This window comes from Acinonyx jubatus, chromosome A1 (assembly GCF_027475565.1).
Source record: "Acinonyx jubatus isolate Ajub_Pintada_27869175 chromosome A1, VMU_Ajub_asm_v1.0, whole genome shotgun sequence".
NCBI classification, from domain to species: domain Eukaryota; kingdom Metazoa; phylum Chordata; class Mammalia; order Carnivora; family Felidae; genus Acinonyx; species Acinonyx jubatus.
The window spans coordinates 207,824,732-207,849,696 of NC_069380.1; the positions used below are offsets into that span (position 1 = coordinate 207,824,732).

The window sequence follows — 24,965 nt, forward strand, 5'->3', positions numbered from 1 at the left end:
TTTGCATCAGAGGATATGGAAGATCTTGGTGTTTTCTCTTGATGGATGTCTGAATAAGTGATCCCTGGGACTGTCTCTTTGGTTTTGAGATCTACCTCTGTGTTGCAGATTGTTGGGGTGTAGGTTCATGAGGCAGAGAGAGAAGTGAGAGAAATATGTAATTCAGCTTATTGCCACTAAAGAGAGACACAGAGAGACAGACACACAGGGTGATGTAATTCAGCTTATTGCCACTAGAGGACACCAAAGACCACAGTCTGGGGCTTGAGAGGTGGTGGTTGTTTTTTTGTTTTTCCCCCATAAAGGTTCAACTTAACTCTGCCCCTGAACTCAGCAAAGAAGACTTTCATTGAGAATCATGAAGAGACAGACCTCCATGCATTTTTAGCTTTCCACATCCTGTCCCATAATGATTCTTGCATTCCAAGAAGAGTGCTCTGGCCGTGACAGGCAGCTGTGCACCAGGACAGTGGGATGAAACAGCCTTAACTAGTTACAGTGTGAGAAGACCTGGTGACCATTGCTGCAAAGTCTCCTTTGGCTTTGCTGCTGGTGGCTCCACTCAGCCAGTGCCCCATGCCTCCAGGACTGCATCCTTTTGCTCTGTGCGTGTTCCTCCTCACCAGCCAGTGGGGGTGGGGTGGTGGTGAGGAGCTGTCAGCAGGCACTCTGGCTGCCACAGCTGAGCCCTCTCTCTCCTTCATACTGCACATTCATGTGCTCTCCATCTCAGATCTCTTTACCTTTCTCTGCCCTGCTGCCAATATCTCCATCCAGTCAGCATGACCTCTCACCTGATCATCCCCAGCCTGTGTCACCTTCCCATCCATTGTCCACACTGAACCAGAGAGCTCTTTGACATTGCAAACTGTCACCCCCTCATTGAAGCTCTTTGTGATCTTCTGTTGCTCTCAGTACAGGATCCAAACTGCCCAGCACGGTGTTCCAGGCTCCTTGTGATCTGGTGCCTGCTTACTTGCCCAGTTTCGTCTTTTTCTGACTTTCTACTTCCCACACCCCCTTCCTTTTGCCACAATGCTTCACCTTACCACCCACCCACCCTTCATCAGTCATACTACAATACTTGTGTTTCTGTATTTATACCGTTTTCTCTTTCGCTTTGGCCTTGGTACTTGGAAAATGCCCAGTGTCCTTCCTTCTTCCACCCCGTACGACCTTGGGCTGGATGACTACTCTCCTTTAGGATGAAAGCTTAAACATCACCTCCTCTGAGAAGTCTTCAGGGTTAGCACCCCCTTCTGATTTGTTATGGCTGAGTAGTGGGTTGCTCCCTGCCAATTCCCACTCCCGGAAGCACTGTGTTTCTTACTCCCTCTTCTGCAGTCTAACCCAGTGCCCTCCTCTTAACTAAGCCCTTACTAAACATTTGGTGGCACAATGGACCAGGTGTACCTGGCCCAGGGAAGTGTGCAGGGCCAACACCAGGTGGCGCTGCGGCCACGTGCATCAGGAGGGATCCTGACGTTGCCCTGGCAAGGCTGGGCCTCCTCTGTTGTCCCCATGCCTGCTTTTCGAGGCTCCGGAAGGGTCTCCTGCAGTCAGGACACACTTTGTGCCACGCTGTGATGTTGGTGACACACGTTTGGGGACAGACTCTGGCCCAGGCCTATGGAAGCCCTGAGTGTCTCTCTTCTTCCCCAAGACCCTCCCCGATCCGTGCCTTCTTTGAAAGCCCCCAGTTCTTACCAAACCTGTTTCCTGCCTTGCTTAACTACGTGACTTCAGTACTCAAATTTAGGATTCTGTGCTATTCAAGGGCTTGCTTGTCAGAGTAATCCTTCCTTTACAGCACTGGTGCCCTGAAAACAGCACACAAAGCCTATTAACTGTCCATGAAATGTGTAAATAAATGATGAAAGAGAATGCTTAATATGGATATTTCAAGTATGATGGCGGGAGAGAATTTGTGGGTTTTTTTTTTCCTGAATATATCAAATTCGACTCCAGAGGTAACTGTTAGTATGGTCACTGTGTCCAGTTAGGCACAGGAGATAGAAACAGCAGGGTGTTTTCCTGGACTCTACCCTGCTCTCCTATGAGTGGGTTCCATCAAACTGTTCTTTGAGGTTCTTTTATATTATTTCACAAAGGTGGTGAAGTTGAAAGAGGTCTGCATGAAAGTCAGAAGATCTATGTTTGGGTATGAGCCAACACTTTGGGCCAAGTTGCTTTACCAGCCCGTGCCTTAGTTCCCTAGTCTGCTGACAGAGGTCAGGACCCGGGGCCGTCACTCAGGGTCTCGCATGGTGTGTGAATTCCTGGGAGCCACACCAACTGCTCCCCACTTGCTTTATCTGTGAAATAGAAATTATAGTTATGATTAGCTAATAGGGTTTTTTTTAATTGAGATAAAATTTACATAACATGAAATTAGTCATTTAAAAATATACTGTACATTCATAATGCTGTGCAACCACCACCCATATTGAGTCCCAAAACATTAAAGCCCATACCTATTAAGCAGTCACTCCCCATTGCCGCCTTCCCCCAGGCCTTGGCCGTGACCAGGCGGTGTTGTCTCTACGTATTTGACTATTCTGGATATTTCAAATGAATGGAATCGTACAACCATGTGACATTTTGTATCTGGCTTCTTTCACTTAGTGTGCTGTTTTTGACATTCCCCCACATTGTAGCACGTGTCAGTACCTCATTCCTTTTTATAACTGAATAATATTCTGTGGTATGCTTTTACTCTCTTGCCTTTGTACGTAGTCTCTTCTCTCATTAGTGGCTTTGTCCCACTCTCTGCCTGTCAAATTGCTATTCACCCCCTGATGCCCACATCTCAGGCTACTTCCCCAATTCCTGTGGCTCTCTGTTTAGGCATTAATATTGTACTTTTCTCACTGTTCCATAATAATCCATGTGTACCTCCCTTTCTCTACCCACTAGGGAAGTCTGGACTCCCTAGGAACAGGGACAGAACTTTGTTCATCTTCAGGTTCGTAGCACCTAGCAGACCTGACCAACACTATCTACCCAACAAATATCTGTTGAATTAGTGAGTGAGGAGATTCTTCCCACATTTGTCAAGTTTACACTTATTACACAAAAGGAGTAGGCAGTAGTGTGGAAACAGCTCATGATAATGCACTGTTACTATGATCCTAAATCTGGGGTCACGTGGAAATAGTGCATTTGAAACTTGGTGGCCTGGGACAAGTTGAACCACCTTTTGTTCATCTGTTTGTTTGTGGATGGACATTTGGGTTGTTTCTACCTTTTGGCTACTGTGAATAATGCTGCTGTGAATATGACGTATGCGTATTTGTTTGAGTTTCTGTTTTCAATTCAGCTCCTAGGGTTTTCATGAGGACTGGGCACATGCTTATCACATGGTGGGGGCAGAATAAATGTTAGGATTGATGTTATTAATTTTATCTTGAAGGTGTGTAAATAGGGCCCCACGTGGGTTCTTTCTCTTGCCGTCTCACACACATGGGAGCTGGATCTTGCTTTCTCCCATTACTGGTTTGTAGCCTGTATGTCTCTCCATTCCCCTCCTGCCTGCTGCCGTGGCTGGTGTGGCAAGCCAGGGAGGGGAGGGGAGGGTGAAAGAGGCAGGGGAGAAGTAGTGGAAATGCAGAGGGGGAGGTGAGCGGCTGGGAACGACTGGACAGGTAGTACGGAGGAAGGGGCAGAGGCAGGAAGGACACCAGGTCTGGAAAAAGCAGACCCTGAGGTGGGTCTAAGAATGAGGAGGGAACGGGGTTGCTGCTTTCCTGCTCCAGTGGAGGGAGGCGGGGTGAGGCTGGGGCCGGTACCACCAGCAGCCTCTGGTCAGGACTAAGAGGTACCTCAGGAGAGGATGTGCAAGGGAGCAGGAGGTGGCTGGAGTGAACTGATGTTTTTGTACAGAAAGAGGAGATTCTGATAGTGTCTGGAGCACTCTGTGGGGGTGGCTTTAGGGCCAGAAGCTGGGAACAAGCTCCTGGGGTCGTCAGCTTGACATCAGGTGACAAAATAGTAACAAGAAAATGCAGGTTTGAGGAACACGAATGCTGCCAGGAAGGCAGTTGATTTGGGCTGTGGATGAGATTGTTGGAGTAGAGTCTGAACACTCTGGGTAAAAGCTCCTCAGGAGCTGAGAGGGAGGTTTCCAAAAGTGTGGCGTGTGGTCATCTGGAATTCTGGCACACCTGTACCTCTGGTGCTGGAGGGAGCAAAGAAGGATCCACATAGCTTTGGTCAGAGCAATTTCTTCTTAATGTGGAATAGAGAGGCCACGACCTAACAGGCAAAGGCCTCCTTCTTGCCCTGGTGTCCAAGAGAACTGAGAATAATTACTCACATTTGCATTTATATAGTGTGAATTAGAATGCAGGTCTAGGCGGAGGGAACCCATAAGATGGCTCTTAGGAGGTGCTGTAGGAAATGAGGCAGTCAGGCACGGGCATCCCTGACTTACCTCTTCTGGTCTGTTTTCAGTCTGAGCTTCCCTCCCTCCAAAGTTAAACAATATGATCTTTGTTGGGGAGAATTTATAGCTTGTATTGGAGAGGAACAGCTTTAGAGACCGTTAAGCTGAGAGTTGTCTTCTCTGATGACAAGAATCCCCTCCTAACGTGGCGCTCAGGAGAAATATCAGCACTTGGCCAGGGATGGGGGCCCTTAAGCCAAGGGCAGATCCATTCTAACACCATCTTTCTGCATCTTGAATGCTGTGTTTGCATAGCCTTCAACCATCTCGCTCCCTCATTCACAATTCACATTAAAAAAAAGTAGTTTCTAGAGTCCCTCATTTACATTGGTCAGTGAGCTCGTAAGATGATTAGTTGTTTTTGGAATAGGGAGGAACTTTCAGATGATTTAATCCAATCCTTCCATTTGACAAAGGAGGAGAAACCAGAGACCTTGAGATTTGCTCAGACATCCCTGGAGCCGCGTCTCCAGGCTCCCAGGCCAGTATGCTTTCCACTCTTGTGCAGGTTTTGAAAACTCCAGCCCCACTGCAGGAGTCTGTATGTGGCCAGGGACCTCTCAGGAGAGGATGCTTCACTGCACTCACTCTTCTCTTCCTGAATATTTAAATCACAAAAGCCAAACTGCAGAAAAATAAATATTATATCTATTTGTCAGGAGACAGTTAGTGTCTATTTACCCTTTTCTGTCCTCAGAATCTAGGTGTTAATGGACACTAGTCTGTTAATCAAAACATGCTGGTTCCTGGCAGGGATCATTCAGTGTTGAGAATCTCAGTCAAGACAGAAACAATAATAGTTAATATTTAGACCAAAGACGAGAATATTAAATGTGGAGTCAAAGGGGAACATGTAGAATGCTAAATAAGAGAATAAAGCATATAGGGTTGACTCAAAAAGGAGAGTAAAGGGAAGTAAGACTTTTTATTTTATGGCAGGAGGAGGGTTTCAACTATATGAAAGTGTATCTAGGAAAAGCTGTTTATTTATAACTGTTGTCCAGGCTGGAGAAATCAGATGTTCTCTGGACTAAACAAGTAAGTAAGAAATATGCTGAGCACATAGTTGGTCTAAATGAAAGTTGGGAATTCTGAGAGGTTCAAGGCTGTTCCTTGGAGAGGCTGCTGTCACCCCGTAGGCCAGAAGCAGGTGAGAGGCCGAGCTCTGCTAAAGTGCTGTGAACTCTTTTGTCAGATGGCGGGCACGGCACGTCATGACCGAGAGATGGCGATCCAGTCCAAGAGGAAGCTCACCACGGCCACCGATCCCATTGAAAGACTCCGACTGCAGTGCCTGGCCAGGGGCTCCGCAGGCATCAAAGGTCTTGGCAGGTAGGGTCCCGGCCATGGGGAGGAAGGACACTGCCAGGTGAGGCTAATACTGGCTGTGTGACCTTGACCGAGTCTTATTCTCCTAGGGTCTCAGTTCCCTATTTGTAAAATGTAGTTTGGAAGACTTGATCTCTGAAGCATCTTGTAACCGTTTTTGGTTCTTAGTCCCAGATTCAGCAAGGCTGTGTCTGAGATGAGAGCACAGCCCCTGGGACAACTTGAAGTGAAGAGAGAGGCGTGCCCAGGTCCCAGCGACACCCAGCAGGATGCGGAGAGGGACTCTGCTAGAAACTGACAATGGAAGCGAGCTTGGAAGAGGGAGGAAGTTGCTTTCAGGCAGTCACATCTTGCTGACCTCCAGGGGGCACTGGAATTGCCTGTGGGATATTCACTGCCGGTGGGCTTCTCCCAACTCCATAGGACCTGTCCTCTGGCCCTCTGAGAGTGTGAGAAGTCCTCAGGACCAGGAAACCCAAGGAAAAAGAGATTGTAAGCCTCCAACTGGCAGGATCTCTTTTTAACAGACTGCATGGAATGCCTGCCATGGGCCAGGTGTTTGTATGTTTGTGGGTGAACAAGGCTTCTCCAGGCCCCAGGCAGGACTTAGACTAAGGAAATTGACTGTCACAAAAACCAGAATCTCCGTGGTGATGTTGTAGGTTAGAGAAATACAGGGCACCACAGCAGGGGCATCCGACCTCACATGTGGAGGTTATAGACAGCTTCACTTACAGTGAGGAACTTACTGAGCATTGGGGACATCACTTTTAATAGTCTCAAATTCTCAGACTAAGCCTGGCTCTGTCAGAAGCCCAGGCTGTGGGTATGTGGACCCTGGTGGCCCAGGCAGTCACAGTCCAGTGAGAAGACTAGCCCATTTCTCTTCAATACTGTGTCACCCCAACCTACAACCTCCACGTCTTTCATCCTGGAGCCATGTTATTGTCCGTGGTGCAAACCCCTCAGGAACACTGCCCTCTGTCCCACTCACTGGCCCACTCAGTTGAGTCCCTCTTGCTGCCTACCCACCCCCCAACCCCTCCTAGCCCTTCCAATGTGAGCCAGTCTATTGGCTCATCCTTGGCCTTTTGCTCCACTGTGTGCTCTGCCTTGGCGCCTTTACTAGTTTTTCCCTTCCCTCAATCTTTCCTCAACTCAAGTGGAAGCTGCTCCCTAGTTTTCCTCTTTATGGGACCACAAAAGTAAAGTGCCATTTTCATCACATGATGTCAAGGATACATACTGTCAACATGATTTATCGGTATTGGTATTGACCTTGATCACCTGGCTGAGGTAGTGTTTGTCTGGCTTTTCCCATGTAAAGTAACCATTCCTCCCCAACCCCATTCCATACTGGACTGGAAGGAAGGAAGTCTCCATGCAAAGCCACACTTAGGAAGTGGGGAGTATGCTTCCCTTCTTGAGGACAGAGCGTATGTGCATAATTTATTTGGAATTCTACTCAAGGGAAATTTGTCTTTTCTAAATAATATTTATTTATTTATTTAATCATTTATTTAAACCCATATGGACTCATGGATATTTATTTTATACTTTGTGTTACAATTTAACACTATTTTATTGCTCAAACACTAGAAAATTGAGCTTTAGAAGCTCTTTCAGTTGGCTCCTATGTCCCTTTGACATATCCCCATCATTGTTAAGTTTTTTTATTTGTTTGTTTGTTTTGAGTGCTTCCTTACTTTCTGTACAAGATACTCCAAGTTCATCTTGAGTATTTCGTGTCCCAGTCCTAGAATCAGACATTTCTCCAAGAAGCCCGATTCTTTTTATTGGATAATTGCATTAGAAATCAAGATCTAGGCTCTAGATGTACTTGTTACTGGTGTATTACTTCTAGGTTCTCTTAGCTGACAGAAGAAGAAAGTATATGTGTAAATATATGTACAATCTATAGATATCTTTATATGTAATCATCTGTGTTTATATTAAGCTAAGCATGAGTTCATACTAATGTCTCCAACTCTAGCCCATTACCACATGCATCCGACCATTTAGCCTCCTCCCCTGGCTTATCTATAAATTCCCATTTCAACAGTGATAAATCTGGCTCCCACCATCTGCCATCTATTTACTTAATTGTTCAATTCCAGTATACCTTATAGCAATGTCAGAATTGTTAACTCAAATCTCCATGGGAAATATTATTATCAACTAGAGTCCAGTGCTTATGTGCAGTTCCTTTTGCCTTTAGTCCTACAGACTCCCATCTCCACAGCTACTTAAGTCAGCACCTTCAAACTCCATGGCTCCCCCCCACCCCCTTTCAGTGAGGTTGTTTCAAACTTTTGTAATACAGTTGAGTTCTCTTGTCACTGTGCATTCCTTCCTGGGATCCCCTGACCTCCTAAATAGTTATTTTAAAATTTGTATACATTAAATTTTATTCTTTGCAGTCTACAGTTCTATGGGCTTTAGCAAGTATATCATGTATCCACCATCATAGAGAATAGTTTCACTGTCCTAAAAATTCCCTGTTGCTCCACCTATTCTCTTCCTTCCTTCCTTTTTCTTTTTATTGTATGTATAGTTTTGCCTTTTGCAGAATGTCATAGAATTAGAATCACATAGTACATTTTCTTTTAAGGTTTTCCTTTTATGAGGTTCTGGGAAGAGGCTCTCCAATTTTGGAAGGAGAGTACAGACAAGAATCTAGGGCTTCTGTATTTTACTTTGAATAACGTCGAGAGTGGTTTATTTTTAAATCTTTGTGCTTACATCTTATTCTATGTTCTTTTCTTTCCTGTGTGTGTGTGTGTATATGTGTGTGTGCATTTTCTTCAGAGTGTTTCGAATTATGGATGACAATAACAACCGGACCCTTGATTTCAAAGAATTTTTGAAAGGACTAAATGATTATGCTGTGGTCATGGAAAAGGAAGAGGCAGAAGAGCTCTTCCGGAGGTTTGATAAAGATGGAAATGGAACAATAGACTTCAATGAATTTCTTCTCACATTAAGAGTAAGTGGCCTCATGAATCAGTGTATCTTCTGAGTTTGGCTTTCACGTGGTTTGGGTTGGTTATTTTGAGGTTTTGTTTTCAGAAGTTGTTACTGTGCTGTGGAGGAGATGGGAAGGAGATTGATAACAGGTTTAGGGACTTTTTGGAGTAACCATAATGCATGTCATTTAACAGCACACAATTTCATACTACTGAGAGGAATCAGATATTTCATCATATATCTTATAAAAAAAGCTCATTTGCTTGTGTTGTCTGTGTTTGTGTTTTTTTTTTTTCTATTTATCTAGCCTCCAATGTCTAGAGCCAGGAAAGAGGTAATTATGCAAGCTTTTAGGAAGTTAGACAAGACCGGAGATGGAGTTATAACGATTGAAGATCTTCGTGAAGTGTATAATGCGAAACACCATCCTAAGTACCAAAATGGAGAATGGACCGAAGAACAAGTATTCAGGAAGTTTCTGGATAACTTTGATTCACCCTATGACAAAGATGGATTGGTAAGTAAAAGAGCTTAATCTAAGTGAAGTTTCTTCTGTTGAATTTGTCATTGAAATTAGGAAATAGGTCCAAAGCCTTAAAAAGTACTTATAGCATATTCATTATAAATAGGAGTAAAATATCTCCTTAGAGACTATTTAGAAAGTTGGCAACTAAAGTGATGATATATGTGTGTGTGATATATGATATATATGTGATATATATATTGGTGAGAGGTCCACATATAGCTAAATACCCATCATCTGAAAAACACAATATTTTGATTTAACACTCCATTGCACGGTTACTTATGTTTACCATACTTAACCAGCCATATTCCAATGAACTCGACTAGGGTAAAGCCTATTTAACTTCAAAATGAAACCATGATTTAATTTTTTGGAACATGATTCACAAGGTATTTCAAGATATTGAAGTGCTTTTCGCACTCATCCTTACAGTATCATTTGTTATCACACTTTGCTGTGTGGAAATGCCATTTAAGGGAAGCTTTCAGTAAAGGGAATGCCAGATAACAGAATTTACTTCGATTTTGTCTTGAGTAGGCTTGAGATTAACTTGCATTTCTAAACTATAGTGAACTTAAAAACACCTGATCTCCATTAATGGTATCTTCAAGTTATGAACACATAGCTTGGTAGGGTAAGGAATTACATCTCTGCAACTGTGATGTTGTCCCCCCAGGCTGAGATGACAATGTCATCTGTCTTTTATCAACAGGCTTAAGTGGGCTTTTGGACTCAGAACCAGTTCTGGTCTTAGGTGTCCTAAAGGCCCTGATGATGGGGAAGGGAGTGTTCTACTTGGTCCACAGTCAGCACCAGCAGATGCCTGGGGAGGGTTACTCAGAACCCCTGTGTCACACAGGAAGGAGTAGTGGGGCACTGGGCAGGAAGAAAAGATATTAATGATAGGAATAGGAAGCAAGGCTTCCCCTTCTTAAGGGAGTTTCTCCCAACTTTTTCCATGAAACTTCATAGTGAGTCTAATTAGCAAGGGGTTAGGGGAGTAGTAAGGCAACCTTTCTTTCCTTCCTACTGACATTTTCCTGTTGGGGACAGAGAAATACCCTTCATTTTAGTTGAAGGATTAGAGAGGTGGATTAAAAAAAGGGCGGGGGGGGGGGGCTAGATTCTCAGGGGAGCCTAATGCTTAGGGACAGAAGTAACAGAACCAAACCATATGTTTTCTTCCAACATTGCTGGTCTTTGATCTCTGAAATGGCAGTGGAAAAATAGTCAACTGCCATTTCCCCAAATTAGCCCGCCTCTACATGAGATCCCAGGGTGTACTTGCCTCCTCTCTGCAGGTGGTTCCTTCTCCTCGTTGCCAGGGGAAACCTCAGCTGCTCTTTTCTCTACCCCAAGTCAAAGTAGCCAGTTGTTATGATTCAGCTGATTTAAAGTTCCCACTTCTGTCCCTTTTGACATTTATTTTAACAAGCCATCTTAAGTTCTCACATACTCATAAAGGTCATTGGGGTTTTTAGTAGTTACAGCATTTGCTATCACCTGACTATCACAGACACTGTGTTAATATCCAGCTGACTGTGCATGATTATCATCCAGGCTACGTATTAATAACGTACATTGCTGGCTGTACTGCAGAACTACAGAATCTGATTATTTTTGGGTGGGGATCAAGGATTTACAGTTTTAGTAAGTACCCCAGATGACTCTTATTCACATTCATATTTGAGATCATTGTCTCTAAAAGATTCAGAAGTACTTTTTGATTACTACATATAATATGCAAATGAACCTCCTTTGGCATAATTATGGAGCTGGATCATTTATTGACTACTTATCTACTGGATATAGTACTAAAGGTCTTAAAATACGTAATGAAAATATTTTTGGAAAGTGATGTGGAATTCAAACTTTTGTTCATTGAATCATATTTTAAACACACAAAGAACTATTGATGTAAACAAACTCCACAATAAATTCTTTTATAAAGAGAAGAATTAGTCCTTAAGTGAGATTTTTCCAAATTGAGTTGTTTTATACATTAAGATTTCTTATGGTGAAGCATAGCTAGCTATGCTTGAAGCCAGTGCACTCATATATGGCTAAAAAATGTAGCGGATATCCAAATAAGACAGAATTTAGAATAAGCCAATAAATTTAGCATACTCATTATGATGCTGAAATTTGTGAACTTTTAATAGTTTGGGCTAAGTTCTCAGGTAGTCATAAAAACTCCTGAGTTTGTAGCAGTCATGGATTTTGATGTAATGGATCCTGTGTTAATAATCCTCACACCCCATCCTCAGAGCCCTCTGTACACCAGAAGCCATATGGATAGAGGTATGAAAGCAACCAAATCGTGTATGAAGTGAACCTTCCTCATTCTAATTCTATCCCTAAAACCCACCCTAGTTGGGTGAGATTTTCATTTCTTACTTTTTTATTTTTATTTTTTAATTTTTTAAAATGTTTATTTACTTTGACAGAGAGAGAAGGAGAGAGCGTGTGAGCAGGGGAGGGGCAGAGAGAGAAGAAGACAGAGAATTCCAACCACTGGCAGTGCAGAGCCCAACACGGGGCTCAAACTCACGAACTGTGAGATCATGACCTCAGTCAAAATCAAGAGTGAGACTCTTAACCTACTGTGCCACTGGGGTGCTCCACTTCTTCCTTTTTTTAATATCTAGGTTTGGAAGTTTTCATTTATATGTTATTTTACAATTACAAATATATTTTTTAGATGTCAGAAGTAGATTAGCCTTTGAGCAAATATGGGTCTTACAGTCTTCTCTCATATAGAAATTTTTTAATAATTAAAAATATTTTAAATACATTACTGAGTGTATATAAATAACCTGAACTTATTTTATGATTTTTCTAATCAGTCTGAAACAGAGAAAAAGGTACTGTGTTCTGTACCATGACTCAAATATTTCCAATGCTCCCATTCAGGACCTTCTCCATTATATAACGAATATTCTGTCAATTCACGGTAGCATAGTCAAGAGGCTGATCAAAAGCAGAGGTGTCCATTCTCTCCATTTTACTAATGTCAAACAAAATAATTAAGTAGGAGTAGTTATTATGACTGAAAATTAATTTACTACAATGAGGGAAAACTTGGGGAAATTATAGGATTTGTCATTCAGGCTATTCTGAGTATAAATTGAGTCTCAGGAAACAAGCAGACACTTCACTAAGAATAACTGATGGCCTTTTCTGAAATGATCAAATATATTAGCTCTGATGTCTGGTTTTATGTAATCTGACTTCTGGAAGGTTTAATGCTGGATAACTGGGAAATGCAAAGGAGGACATACGTAAAGAAATTGAAGAAAGGAGAACACTAATGGTATTCTAATTTTAACAAAAGCTATGCACATATTTATTTCTACTTCCAGACCATCGAAAAGCCCAGCTCAACTATTAGTTCAGTCCAATGACTTTCTTCTTTCTGCTTTTTACTATTTTGTGGGTGGTGGGGCAGGGGGTAAGTACAAGGAGAGAAATTTCGTCCCCTGACTTTTTTTTTCTCTGTTCACTTATGATTACAGTAAAAAAGGCAAGTGGGTCGATCAGCTCATATGATTATTAGAAGACATAAGTAGGCACTCTGGAAGGGGGGTTTTGAATTATTTATGGATTTCACTTTTTGATGTTTTTAATCTTTCATGACATTTAAAATTGAGGGCTGACTAGGGGTGCCTCAGTGGCTCAGTTGGTTACGGGGCCGACTTTGGCTCAGGTCATGATCTCAAGGCTTGTGAGTTTGAGCCCCGCATGGGGCTCTGTGCTGACAACTCAGAGCCTGGAGCCTGCTTTGTATTCTGTGTCTCCCTCTCTCTCTGCCCCTCCCCCTCTTGCGCGCGCGCGCGTTCTCTCTCTCAAAAATAAATAAACGTTAAAAAAATTTTTAATTGAGGGCTAACTAGAGAACAACAAATTTCCCAGCCATTGTTGTTGTGTCTGTGTCCTCCCATGGAAGCAGGGCTGTACTTTGGGTTACACTGATTGCTCACAGAGATCCTTCCAACAGGAAGACAATTCCTTCTCTGAGTCAACTAATCCTGTCAGCTACTATGGTTGAATTGCAGTGTACATATCACTGACAGCTATTAAAAAATAAGATCGATACCTGTTTCTTCTTTCTAGCAGTAAAGTGATATAAAATCTAGCCTGGAAAAACACATTGGTTGCTATACCAAAGAGACAGTTCTAAGAACAGGATGGAGAGAACCCAGGCTAGTGTGAGGGGGCATGGAGGAGGGGCGTCTTTTTTCACTCACTTTGTGCCTTGAATGAGTAATTTCTATCTTAAAAAAGCATGAAGTTAAGGAGGATTTAACTATAAATCTATTTCTTTATCCACAGGACACAATTCCACTTTCTAAAAGGTAACACATTACTTGCCTCGACCCCAGGGCATGCCGTGTTGTTTCTGATGTGTCACAGAAAGCCTGTACTAACTACAGCTAAAGAAACTTGTTTCTTGCTCTGAATTTCAGTCTCACTGATCCGAACAGATGGGTTCCTGCTCTTAAAGAGAGGCGAGAACCTATGTTTCACTTTCCATTTAGGTTGGTGTGGAAATTTTCAAGATTTTCTATTCATCTTCCCCTCTGCCACACATCAAGGCCATCCTCAGCTTGACTCTGCTCTTGTCTGAGATCTATTCTTGATCTGTGTCATTAAAAAGCTTCCTTGACCAAAGTTCCCCTCCCATTTACAGGTAATAGAAATATGCTTCCATTGAAGTGGTGGGAAGCAAAGTTATGTTTTTGTTTCTGACTTTTCCACTGCAGGTGACCCCCGAGGAGTTTATGAACTACTATGCAGGGGTGAGCGCATCCATTGACACTGATGTGTATTTCATCATCATGATGAGAACTGCCTGGAAGCTCTAAATGTAGGATCTGGGGACCAGGGCATTGGGTGCAGCCACATGGCTCCAAATGATTAAACATCAGCCCCAAACCAGGATCACATTTGATTTCATGTTCATCCCAGTGATTCTTCCCTATCAACACACACTGCATTTTCTAGGGCAGGCATGACACTATGTAGTTAACTGTGACTTAACTTCTCTGAAACTGTTTCCTTAGCTCTAATATAGGAATTAATTAAAATAAGATTTGGAAAGCTCTTAGAGCCAGGCTCTAGGATACATACATGTGTCTAATAAACATTAGGTGCCTTCCTCGGCCATTAATAAAAGTTTGAGTATTTTAATTATAATTCCCACCCACACACCCACAGTCTTTCTCCACATCCTTTTAGATGGTTTATTTCTAGGTGTGAGAATTCATCTGTTTTTATGACTGACTGTAAATTTTCTTTAAGTTTATTTATTTATTTGGCAAGAGAGAGGGAGAGAGAGAGAGCTCACAAGCACACATGAATGGGGGAGGGGCAGAGAGAGACAGGGAGAGAGAGACAATCCCAAGCAGACTCCATGCTATCATTGCAGAGGAGACAGATGAGGGGCTCAAACTCATGAACTGTGAGATCATGACCTTAGCTGAAACCAAGAGTCAGATGTCTAACTGACTGAGCCACCCAGGCACCCCCTGACTTTAAGAGCTTCAGTTACAAATTGGGTACCAGAAGAGAACACACATTAGCCTCAATTTTTATACCTGAATCTTGAGTTTCTCTGCCCGTGGTTTAGGGAAGCCTTGGTGTGGTGAATAGATTAGAATGACATTTTTGGGTCATCTAAAGCTTCTGTGAGATGGGAGGCCATTTCCTTGAGCAGTAGAGCTAGGACCATCCCTGTGGTTAAAATTTGAGGCTGGGCTGTGCTCTCAGATTTTATGGGGGACCTCTTGTTTAGTGAGTGAGCAGATTGTATCATCAAACCTTTGTCCGGTGGAATGTTCACCATGGGCCTGCCATGGGCCAATGATGTTGACATTCCCACCATCACAAGAGGGTGGGGTATGACATAGACAAGGGTCACAGGCCTACTCCAAAGAGTGTGTTCCATCTTGACACTTTATGGCCCAAAGTATTCTCCTTCCTGCTCTAAGCTTTGGCTTTATATCGTCAATGTGCAAGAATCTCCCCATGAAAGACTTCGAAGCAAAGGCAGCTTCAGCTGTTAGGAAATAGATGTTGAAACTATCACTCTCCTTCTATGTGTTCTGTGTCTGGGGTCAGAGATAAAAACACAGTGATCAGCCCTTTGGCTGTGATGCTGGAGGTAATAACCACCTGCCTTGTTATCAGGGCCATCCTTTTTTGTCTCCTCTGTCCCTGGCTGTACTCATCCCCTGGCTTGGGGGCATGCATTGGGATAATAGTTAAGATCTCATGTATTTAAGTGGCTCTAGAATTAGGGTCAAGCACACTTGCCATATTTTGTACTAATTCACTTGTTTACTTTTATCTCACAGACTTGGAAGTCTAGATCAAGATATACTTTGATTTCAAATTTGTGTTTAGAGCAGGTGTTTCCAGATGAGAATCATGGCAGTTTGCTTGTTGTCAAGAAGCCGAACTCCCACAGACTCTGATGACAGACTGGAAAAGTGACCTTTTTCTTGAGGATGGGAGCACCCCCAAATTTTGGGAAGCTAGTTTTTCAGAAATTAATTACACAAGTTTGGTTTTCCACTGGACTTATTATCTAGGCTTATATAAAGATTGGAAGGCTGAAAGATGCCAAGTATTATGAAGAAATATGTAGAAATGAGGCAGAAATCCAGTAGAAATTGTGATGCGCTGTATCAGAAAAATATCCATGTTTTCTGTAACCTGTACTTTGCCAGTCGTGGCTAAGGAGAGGTTCCTGGTTTCCTGGCCATGGGCAGTTTCAAGCCTACTGCTCTAGATAGATCTGTGTCTTTGATTCTAGGAATGACTCATACCTCTGCTTAACTGGGGACATAGAGTTAGCATGTGATTCTGAACAAGGACTAGGTCATAGCTATCAGCTTCGTCTCCCCCAGTCATATTTTTACTTCCTGTCTAAATGGGGCACAGGCCATTCTCTCAGATTTTAGATAACACGTGCCTCACAGTCTGTTTGGTCACATTCAGTTATCTCTCTTCTAGCAGGTCAGGTGGTGGGCCCAAAAGTGAGGATTCCCCCAAGGGCCTCTCCCCTACCCCCCTCCTCCCTCCACCCCTGTAAACAAGATCTAGCAAGTTGATCATCAAGGATCACTCCACTCCTATTTTGAGGCTTCTCTGTGATTTCTGGCCTAGTCAGAAATTTAACTCGATTATTATAAATTTAACTGTATTATAAATTTAACTCATTATTTAACTCTATTCCTTCTGGTAGTAGTGGGAGGAACAGAGAAGAGTCATTTAAGAAAAAATCATTTGCTAATACTTTTCTGGATGTAGTTTTTGTTTATTTGACTTTCACAATTTAAATTTTACTCCATTTGCAAATTAAAAAGTAAGTACTGAGGTCAGAAGATAAAACACGATAAAAAAATCTCCAAAATAACCCGTAGGAGCACCTTACCTGTTGGGTCTGAACCCCAGAGAGCAAGTAAACATACAAGCCAAAGATAAAAGGGTGAATTTAGTAGCTTCTCCTGAAACAGAAACAGTGTATGTGAATATTCTGAGAATCGTAATTGCTCAGAATAAGCCGCCAATATCAGTACTGTATCTGTGTTCTAGCTCCCCCTAAAGGCAACCCTAGGGAGGAAGGGAGGGGTGACCCTAACTCAGCCTCTCTTCAAGGGCTGGTTCACATCCTGCCTGAGTTCCCTTCAGAAGCACAGGTGAGTAATTCAAGAAACGTTGGGGTCGTAGTCTAGGGCAGAATTCCTCCTGTCATTCTGCACGGCTAATTTTCTGACATTCATAGACATTGAAACCTTGATAGAATTTTTCTTCCCAGACCCAAATGGCACCCTGGAGGCTGATGTATGGCTGTTGGTTTGGTGGCAGCATGGAGTAACACTTCATACCCTAGTAGCAGCTTTCTAAGGCAGAGCTGCCCCCCCCCCCCCACCCAAGTAGGCTGTAGATTGGCTTTGTCACATCACAGTGTTAGATTGAATACATCCCACTGGTAAATATGTATTGAGTCACTGCTATGTGCCCTGTTCTATTCTAGGCTGTGGGGATAGAGGAAGGAGCTAGAATGAATGTAAATAAAACCACTGGCTTTCAAACCAAACTAATAGCCCAGAGCTAAGATATCAGAAAGGAAACATAGGCACTGAAGCCAAGACAGTTGCAGCCCTTTATATGGCAGTGTGTTGCAGAGCATGTAGTAAATTTGTTGAATGTAGACAATCTATCAAGACAATGTCAAGAAAATACTCTTCTGTTCTTGGAAGCAGACCATTGTGTCTGCCTTTCACTTCTCTTGGCCAGTGTGGATTGCCTCACTGAGCCACAAGAGTACAAGCAGGTAATGACTCAAGCCTCTTTAGGCACCCAACAGATGGAATTTGTTCTGCTGATGTTTAATCAAGTGGAGAGATGAAATTAACCAAATGCATTTTTGGCTGGTGTGTGGGTGCCTTTTTGCTCCCCTTTCATGAAATTCTACTAACACCTCTGAGCGCTATACCCTTTTGGATTTATGCACAACTCTCTGGGGCATAGAGAATCATGGCAGTTCCAATTTCTCAGTTCAGTCCATAGAATGGCTTTCTTGGAAATTATAGGCTGTTCTTTTAAATCAAGAGCTTGTTGAAAGAAGCAGCAAAGTTTTACATTTCAGAAATGCTTATGATTCAAGGAAAAACAAAGGGGCCAAGGATCTGATAGGTTGTCATATAATGTTATCTTCATATAATTGATCTTTTTGAAAGCCAATGTCTCTAAGCATGATCCTACTCTTCCAGGTCGCTGATGTGGAAACTATATAACCTTGATGGAGATAGCCAGTTCTTTTCTTCTCATAAAAAAGCTCACTAAATGAATCCTCTAAAATTATGTCTTGTAAAACAGATGACGGGTGAAATCTGTTGGAAGAAACATAAACAAATGATTGATGGGGGTTCTGAGAACACTGCTGTGTGAGAAGAGTTCTTTTGCCACCTCAGTTGGTGCGGTGAGAGGTTGTGGTGAAGCAGCTCTTCCTCTCCGAGAATAGCATGACCTTCTTGTTTTATTTTCACACCTGCTTCGCCAAAGCCAGTATCTTCCCTCAGCAGAATAGAGTGGAAGGTGCTCGTTAGGAGTGCAAGACACTGAAACTATGAGCCACCAACCATTAGCTGAGGTTTTGATAATGGACCTGGCAACTACCAGAAAGGTATATTGTATCAGGGAAAGAAAAATCTCCTAATGTAATGGTCTATTTTCTTTTGTTCTAGATTCTTCTTCCTCTTCATAAGTGGAATTTATTTATGGTTTCTCTGGAGTCTTACACAAATCCTAGCAGCCATTGAACACGGGTGATGCAATTTCTGTTTCACCAAAGTTCCTGTGAGCGCCGTGGGTTTCCTGTTCCCACTCTCACTCCCAACATGGGGTCAAGTGGCAGATAGCCAAGATATGCACAGGGTCATACCCATTACGCTGCCCATGTAACTATCATTCATCTCCAGTTTCATTCTGCTCTAGGTCCCATAATAAATTTAAGATGGACCCTGTGACTCAGAGCTCAAGCACCTGAAATTTGAAGCCAGACCTGAGTATGTAGCTTGTAATCCTGTCATGAAAGACTTGAGTTACTTTTTCTTTTCTTCTTTTTTTTTTTTTTTACCAACCTTAAAATTTGGCGCTCAGACACTGGTATTGATTCTGGGAACATCTCGATCTTCAATTTGAAAGGTTTGAGTTGCTTGTCTCCTAGAAACACTTAGGCCACATGCGGAACTGATGACAATCAGTGCTCGGAGAGAGCCTTAGAGCAGGAAAGGAACCCATAATTGAGAGAAAATGACAGATGGCAGAGTAGTTCGCTCTTGCCACGGTTATAGGGAGCCCCAAAGCACTTCCACCTTGATGGGATAAAGTGCAACAGAAATGCAGGGCATTACCAAACGTCAGGCACTGACTTAATGAGACCCAGATCATTCTTTTAGTTTCCAAGGGGGACTGGAAATTAAATTCTGTTCCACAGATTGCATACTTAGTCATGCCTCAAATCTCATTTAGCAATATCATTCAGCATTCATTTATTTAAGATTATCTTTGAAGCTGCACAGTAAATACCATAAATCACCATTAATTTAACTTTGCTAATTGAGTTCATTTAGACAGGGTTTGAATGAAAATTTACTTTTGTTTCATCTATACTAAAGAGAATGAGCAGGTCAGTATATAAAGATTATAGGAGCTGTGCCTACCTACGTTCATGTGTGTTTTATGAACTTGGAGATATCTATTTGCATATGAATGCCATTAGTAGGCTAGTCCTAAAAAGTTCCCACATATCTCAAAACCGTCCTAGGCCAATTGTTTGATGGCAAAGCTTTATTTATGCAACTGTACGTAGCACAAACTATTTTCTAGATATTGAGGCATTCCTATATGTAAATCCTATCCTGATTGTATTTTAAATAGAAATTGAAGCTGAAAAAACAATGTTTTATAAGGCACAATTTCCATGACATTTATGCTATAAATTTTAAAATATTTTGTTTAAAAAGTTATACATGCTTATAGTAGTAAGCTACATATGCATTGAAAGTAAGAATTTGTCATAAAAGCAATAGTTAGGATATTACTTCAAGGAACCAGAAATTGAGAAGTTTTTGAGTTACAAAATTAGATATGGTTTAAATATATAATACCAACTTTGTCATTGTTATTTTATCATACCGTGCCTTGCCATTAACATGATTCTGATTTAATAGAATTTCTTCAATTTAAGGCTGGAAAACATTAACGACCCTTGTAGTAAAAGAGTTCATCTAGTTTTTATTTCTGTTTTAAGGTCTTTCTAAAATCTATTTCTTCTTAATTAGCTAACATGTTACATATCATGCTTCTTTAAAAGTTTACTTCCTAGATGGTGCTTTTGGATCATTTAAAAATGTTATGTGTGATATTTCAGTTTCAGGTTATGGAATTTATTCTTTGAAAATGATGAGGCCCTGTTCAAACTGTACTTGCTCATGTTTTTAAAAGAACAAAATGTAATCCACCCCCCCCCCAAAAAAAAACCCACATTATTTTGACAGCCAAGAATGAGAGTTTGAAAATTTTATGTTAACATTCATTTTCTTGCAGGCTTGGACTACTTCTGTCTAGTGGGCCAAGCAAGTTCCCACAAGGCTCAGCCTCTGAGTGGTGCCCCTAGGACTGTGGGCAATAGAATTACTCTATGCGTTGGTATTGACGAATGGGATGAGAGAGAAATGGAACCTAGGGGCTGATTCCTGCTCTTTTACTTTCTCGTTTCCCATTGTAGGAAGCACAGGGCCAACTATGAAATGCTAACATGTGTCCTGACCAAATTGAGAAATTGGCCTCCTAGCACTTCTTATATGGCTAGTTCCTTGCCCTCTGCTATTGAATACCAGGCATCATGGATTCCTGGGTGACCAAGGATCCTGGAAAGTGCCGCCACTCTCTAGTTCTATCCTTACTTATGTGATCAGTCTAAACTTTCCCTAAAGAGCTTTTTTTTTCTGTGCATTTATGCTGTAAATTTCTCTATCCTAATGTACTAATAATAATCACAGGTGCAATCATACAAAGGATGCTCTAAAGTAGTGCTTTCTCATAGAAACTTCTGTGATGATGGAAATATTCTACATCTGTGCTCTCCAAGATGTCAGCCACTAGCCACATATGGCTACTAAGCAGTTTAAATGTGGCTAGTTCAACCGAGGAATTCAATTTTTCATTATGTTTAATTTTAACTAATTTAAATTTAAAAAGCCGTATGTGACTAGTGGCTACTGGATAGCACAGTTCTAAACATTTTTTATCTTAATGAAAAAAAAAAAAAACGATGGCCAGTGGGCTGGCAAATCTTGCAAATGCCCCACCTTAGAGGGGAAAGGAAAACCAGGTACCCTGATCCCCAATTACCTGAGTTTCTTGATTGCCAATGGCAATTCAGACTCAATAGAAAACATTTAAGGGAGAATGTAAAATGCTCTACTAAGACTCACATGTTTTGACACCATTTCCTTCTTTTCCCCTTGCTTTATCCCCTGCCCCCAACCAGGTTTCAAAAGAAGAATTTTTGAACTATTACGCTGGTGTTAGTGCTTCTATTGACACCGACGCCTATTTCATTTTAATGATGACAAAATCATGGAGATTATGACACTGTCTATTAATTCTTTTGGAAATCATGGACTCTCAGAGAGTGGAATGACTTTGAAAGAAGTCCATTGCTATAGATTTTTGATAAGATATAAACTGAAGTTTCTGAAAAAGCTAGCCTATGAAAAGCAATAGATCTTCAGTCATCTTACTTAATTGCCTGGAATATATCCATTTTCTTAAATGCCTAGGATATATATTTAAATCAGAAAGAAAGGAAGAACAGAAGGAAGAAAGGAAGCCATGGAGTGAGGCTGGAAAGTGGTTCTTAGGTGAAATCATGTATTTCTTGTTATAGTTGTTTCTCTTATAGGTGTACATGTAGGTGGTTCCCCAACTTTCACTTATTTGTTGTCTTTGGAGTCTTTAGCAGGAGGTGATGATAAAAGGATTGGAGGAACATCTGACTGTGTAAAATATCCTGAGCTTACTTATTTTAATGTGTCTCTTGGTGAATGCAAATAAAATTTATTTTATTCTGAAATTTAGTGGCTTTTTTACCCCTCTATTTTCATATTTTGATCCAGGGATTTAAAGTCAGCAAATTCCCACACATGAATGAACGGGGACATAAGTGATTCTGGGGACAAAAGGAGGGTGAGCTCAGTTGGCCCTCTTAGTTGAAGGCTGGGTTTTCATGGAGTGGGATCACTTCCTGGGTTGGCCTATTAGGATGAAAAGCAGTGCACAGGGAAATCGATGGGCTTATAAGAAGCCTTGGATACTTTCTGGAGCTTTAAGGTAAATTGATGAGGAGGACTTTGAAAATGTTTTGGGAATTCATCTTTGGAACCTACATTTAGGCTCCTTCACAAGGCAGGTGATACCAGGTTTCTGGACCCATTTCTCTTCCTCTAATATCTGCTTCTCGGGAAACAAAAATGGCTGGGAATTGATTACTCATATAACCACAGGCTCTTCACCTTGAAAAGATGAAGAAATGAAGTGGGAGAGGAGAGGAAAGGCTGATGCTGTGCTTCTCAAACTTAAAAAAAAATTTTTTTTAAATACTTATTTATTTTGGGAGAAAGAGAGAGTGCAAGTGGGGGAGGGAGAGAGAGAGAGAGGGAGAGAAAGAATCCTAAGCAGGCTCTGCCCTGTCAGTACAGAGACCAACATAGGGCTCAAACTCACAAACCATGAGGTCACTACCTAAGCCTAAACCAAGAGTCAGACACTCAACCAACTGACTACCCAGGTGCCCCACTTCTCGAACTTTAATGAGTACCCAAATCACCAGAGACTCTTGTTAAAATGCTAATGCTATTTCAGAAGGCTGGATTGGGGTTCAAACTTTAACTTGTTAACAAGCTTCTCTGTGATATTGATGCCTCTGGTTTTCAGGTAACACTTCAAGTTACAATGGATAGAGATACCAGCCTGTATATTTCCAGTATTTATGGTTTATTATTTTTCCATCTCTAGTTGGCCATCATAATTCGTGATTTTTGACTGCTGAGCCATCCTTTCTTTGTCTTGAAGTTCTGAAAATATGAAGGAAGCATCAAGAAAATGTATGTGCCTCGCAGGCATGTGTAGGAGAGAAATAGCACTTCGAAGAGACCTCGTGTGGTGACATTCTAATTGGAGAATTTCTCACAGCCCAGGGCTGAGTCCCACAGCCTTCCAGCTTCGAGGAACTGAATGTGTCAGTCCACCGAGAATAGGTCGTTGCTCAAGAGGGACTACACTGAGCAAGCTCATAGCAATCGTTGCTAAAACTGGAATGCCAAGCCATTCAACTACTATGGCATGTTAGGGTAATGTTTGATGTGGAAAACAAACCCTAAAATTTATAAAAGTTCAAACAATGGATATTTTAGTTTTCATTCATGAAGCAGTATTATGTACCAGCTGTTTGTGGTCGATGAACAGCTTTCCTCTGTGTAGTGATTCTGGGTTGCAAGATTCCTCCATTTTGTAGTTCGGCTGTTTTTCCAGGGTTTTGTAGTCAATGATATTCATGTGCCTGAAGAACAAGAGTGTATAGAGGAGACTGAACAACTTTCTGAAAAGCTGTGGTCTGGAAGGGACACCCTCTCTTCTGCTGGCATTTCATTTCATGATAACTAGTCACATGATTACATAGAATGCAGGGGAGGCTGGGAAGCGTAGTCCTGGTCAGGGAATCTCCTTGCTGGTGAAAATATATCTAACATAAGGTCAATACAAATTTTAGTGGACTACTAGCTGTCTCTGCCACTTAAAACAGCAGTCCCCATTGCCTTCCATTTTCTTAGGGAGGCATGCTTGGTGGTCTCAGTAACCCATGTGGAATAAGATATTTTCCAGGTTGAAGGAGTATGGAATGAAGGTCTTTCTATCTTTAACCATGTTAACAACCAAGAAAACAACTTCTACAACCGTATCTGGTAATGATTTCCCACTTAGCGAGTCTTGTCACTTGGGCTTTTATGGCTCTATTCCTGACCTTGAAATTCGTGCTAAGACAACACTGAGGCAATTTTCTTGTTTCATATTGGAGGGGAAAATTAAATCGTAAGAGAATGATCTTATCTGTAGATAATTCAGCAGAATAATCATCTTGATTTAATAAGTCATGGGAAGGTTTTGGGGTTTGCAAGTATTATATATTGATAATTAAAGTGGACTGTTATTACAGATAGAAATTGTAGGGAACAGTTTTAGAATCAAGTAGAGTTAAAAATCAGGATATCATTAAGATATTAGCCCTAACATATAATACCAGCTGCTAAAAATGGTAGGAGGGAGATCTTACTTTTTTTGGTTGCAGGAGTTCAGGTAGTAGACGTTTGCACATGTTCCTTACTTTCACTTGAAATTATCAGATCCAAAATAAAATTCATTACTCCTTTCCATGCCCTCCATTAACCTCCCCCCACCATCTTCTACTTACACCAAGGATGCTTCTATCTCAGTCTGCGTCTTCAGCTACATGAGCAAGAAATCCCAGGATCTTTGTTCCCTCTCTTTCCAAGAGGCAGAATAAAGATGGTTAAGAGTTCAAATGCCAGAACCAGTCTGCATGGTTTAAAATCTGACTCTGTGTGGATTACTAGCTGTATAATCTTGGGCAAATTACTTGACTTCTCAAACCTCAGTTTCCTCACCTGTTAAGTGGAGATAATAGTAACTACACCACAGGATGAGGATTAAATGAGTTAATATATGGAAAGCACTTAGAACTTTACCTGATGCCAGGTAAGTAAGCTATGTAGAAGTGTGTGTTATTATTTTGCATCACTTTTTAGAGTCATCTGATTATATTTTAGGGTGTCCCTTCTCTCCTTCTCCACTGTACGTGTTCAGTTCCTCTTACCTCAAACTCAGAATGGTCCCCAGATAAGTCCTTACCTGCAGTCTTTTACCTTTTCCTCCACCCTTCACATTGATACCAAGATAATTTTTCCTAAGCCTCAGGTTCACCCATATCACTTCATTTCTTAAAGATGTTCAGTAACTCCCCAAGCCCATTTAAAAGTTAAGGTATCTTGGCATGGCATTTAAGGCCTCCCTGATTTGTCCTGACCTATATATTTACAGACATCTGTC

The 24,965-nt window shown here is 41.6% G+C and overlaps 1 protein-coding gene across 2 annotated transcripts in view; it reads left to right on the plus strand.

The window, feature by feature from the left end:
* The window catches only part of CAPSL (calcyphosine like), a 35,482-nt gene extending 12,394 nt beyond the window's left edge, over positions 1–23,088 (plus strand). The window contains exons 2-6 of one of the 2 annotated variants that reach the window (XM_053201520.1): positions 5,640–5,776; positions 8,582–8,759; positions 9,048–9,257; positions 14,030–14,133; positions 21,331–23,088. In XM_053201520.1, coding sequence (XP_053057495.1) covers positions 5,640–5,776; positions 8,582–8,759; positions 9,048–9,257; positions 14,030–14,131 — 627 coding nt within the window. In that variant the 3' untranslated portion in view covers positions 14,132–14,133; positions 21,331–23,088. Of the gene's footprint in view, positions 1–5,126; positions 5,777–8,581; positions 8,760–9,047; positions 9,258–14,029; positions 14,134–21,330 lie in introns of those variants that run through there. The other variant, XM_027075302.2, reaches the window with a different exon arrangement.
* The last annotated feature ends 1,877 nt before the right edge of the window (positions 23,089–24,965 follow it).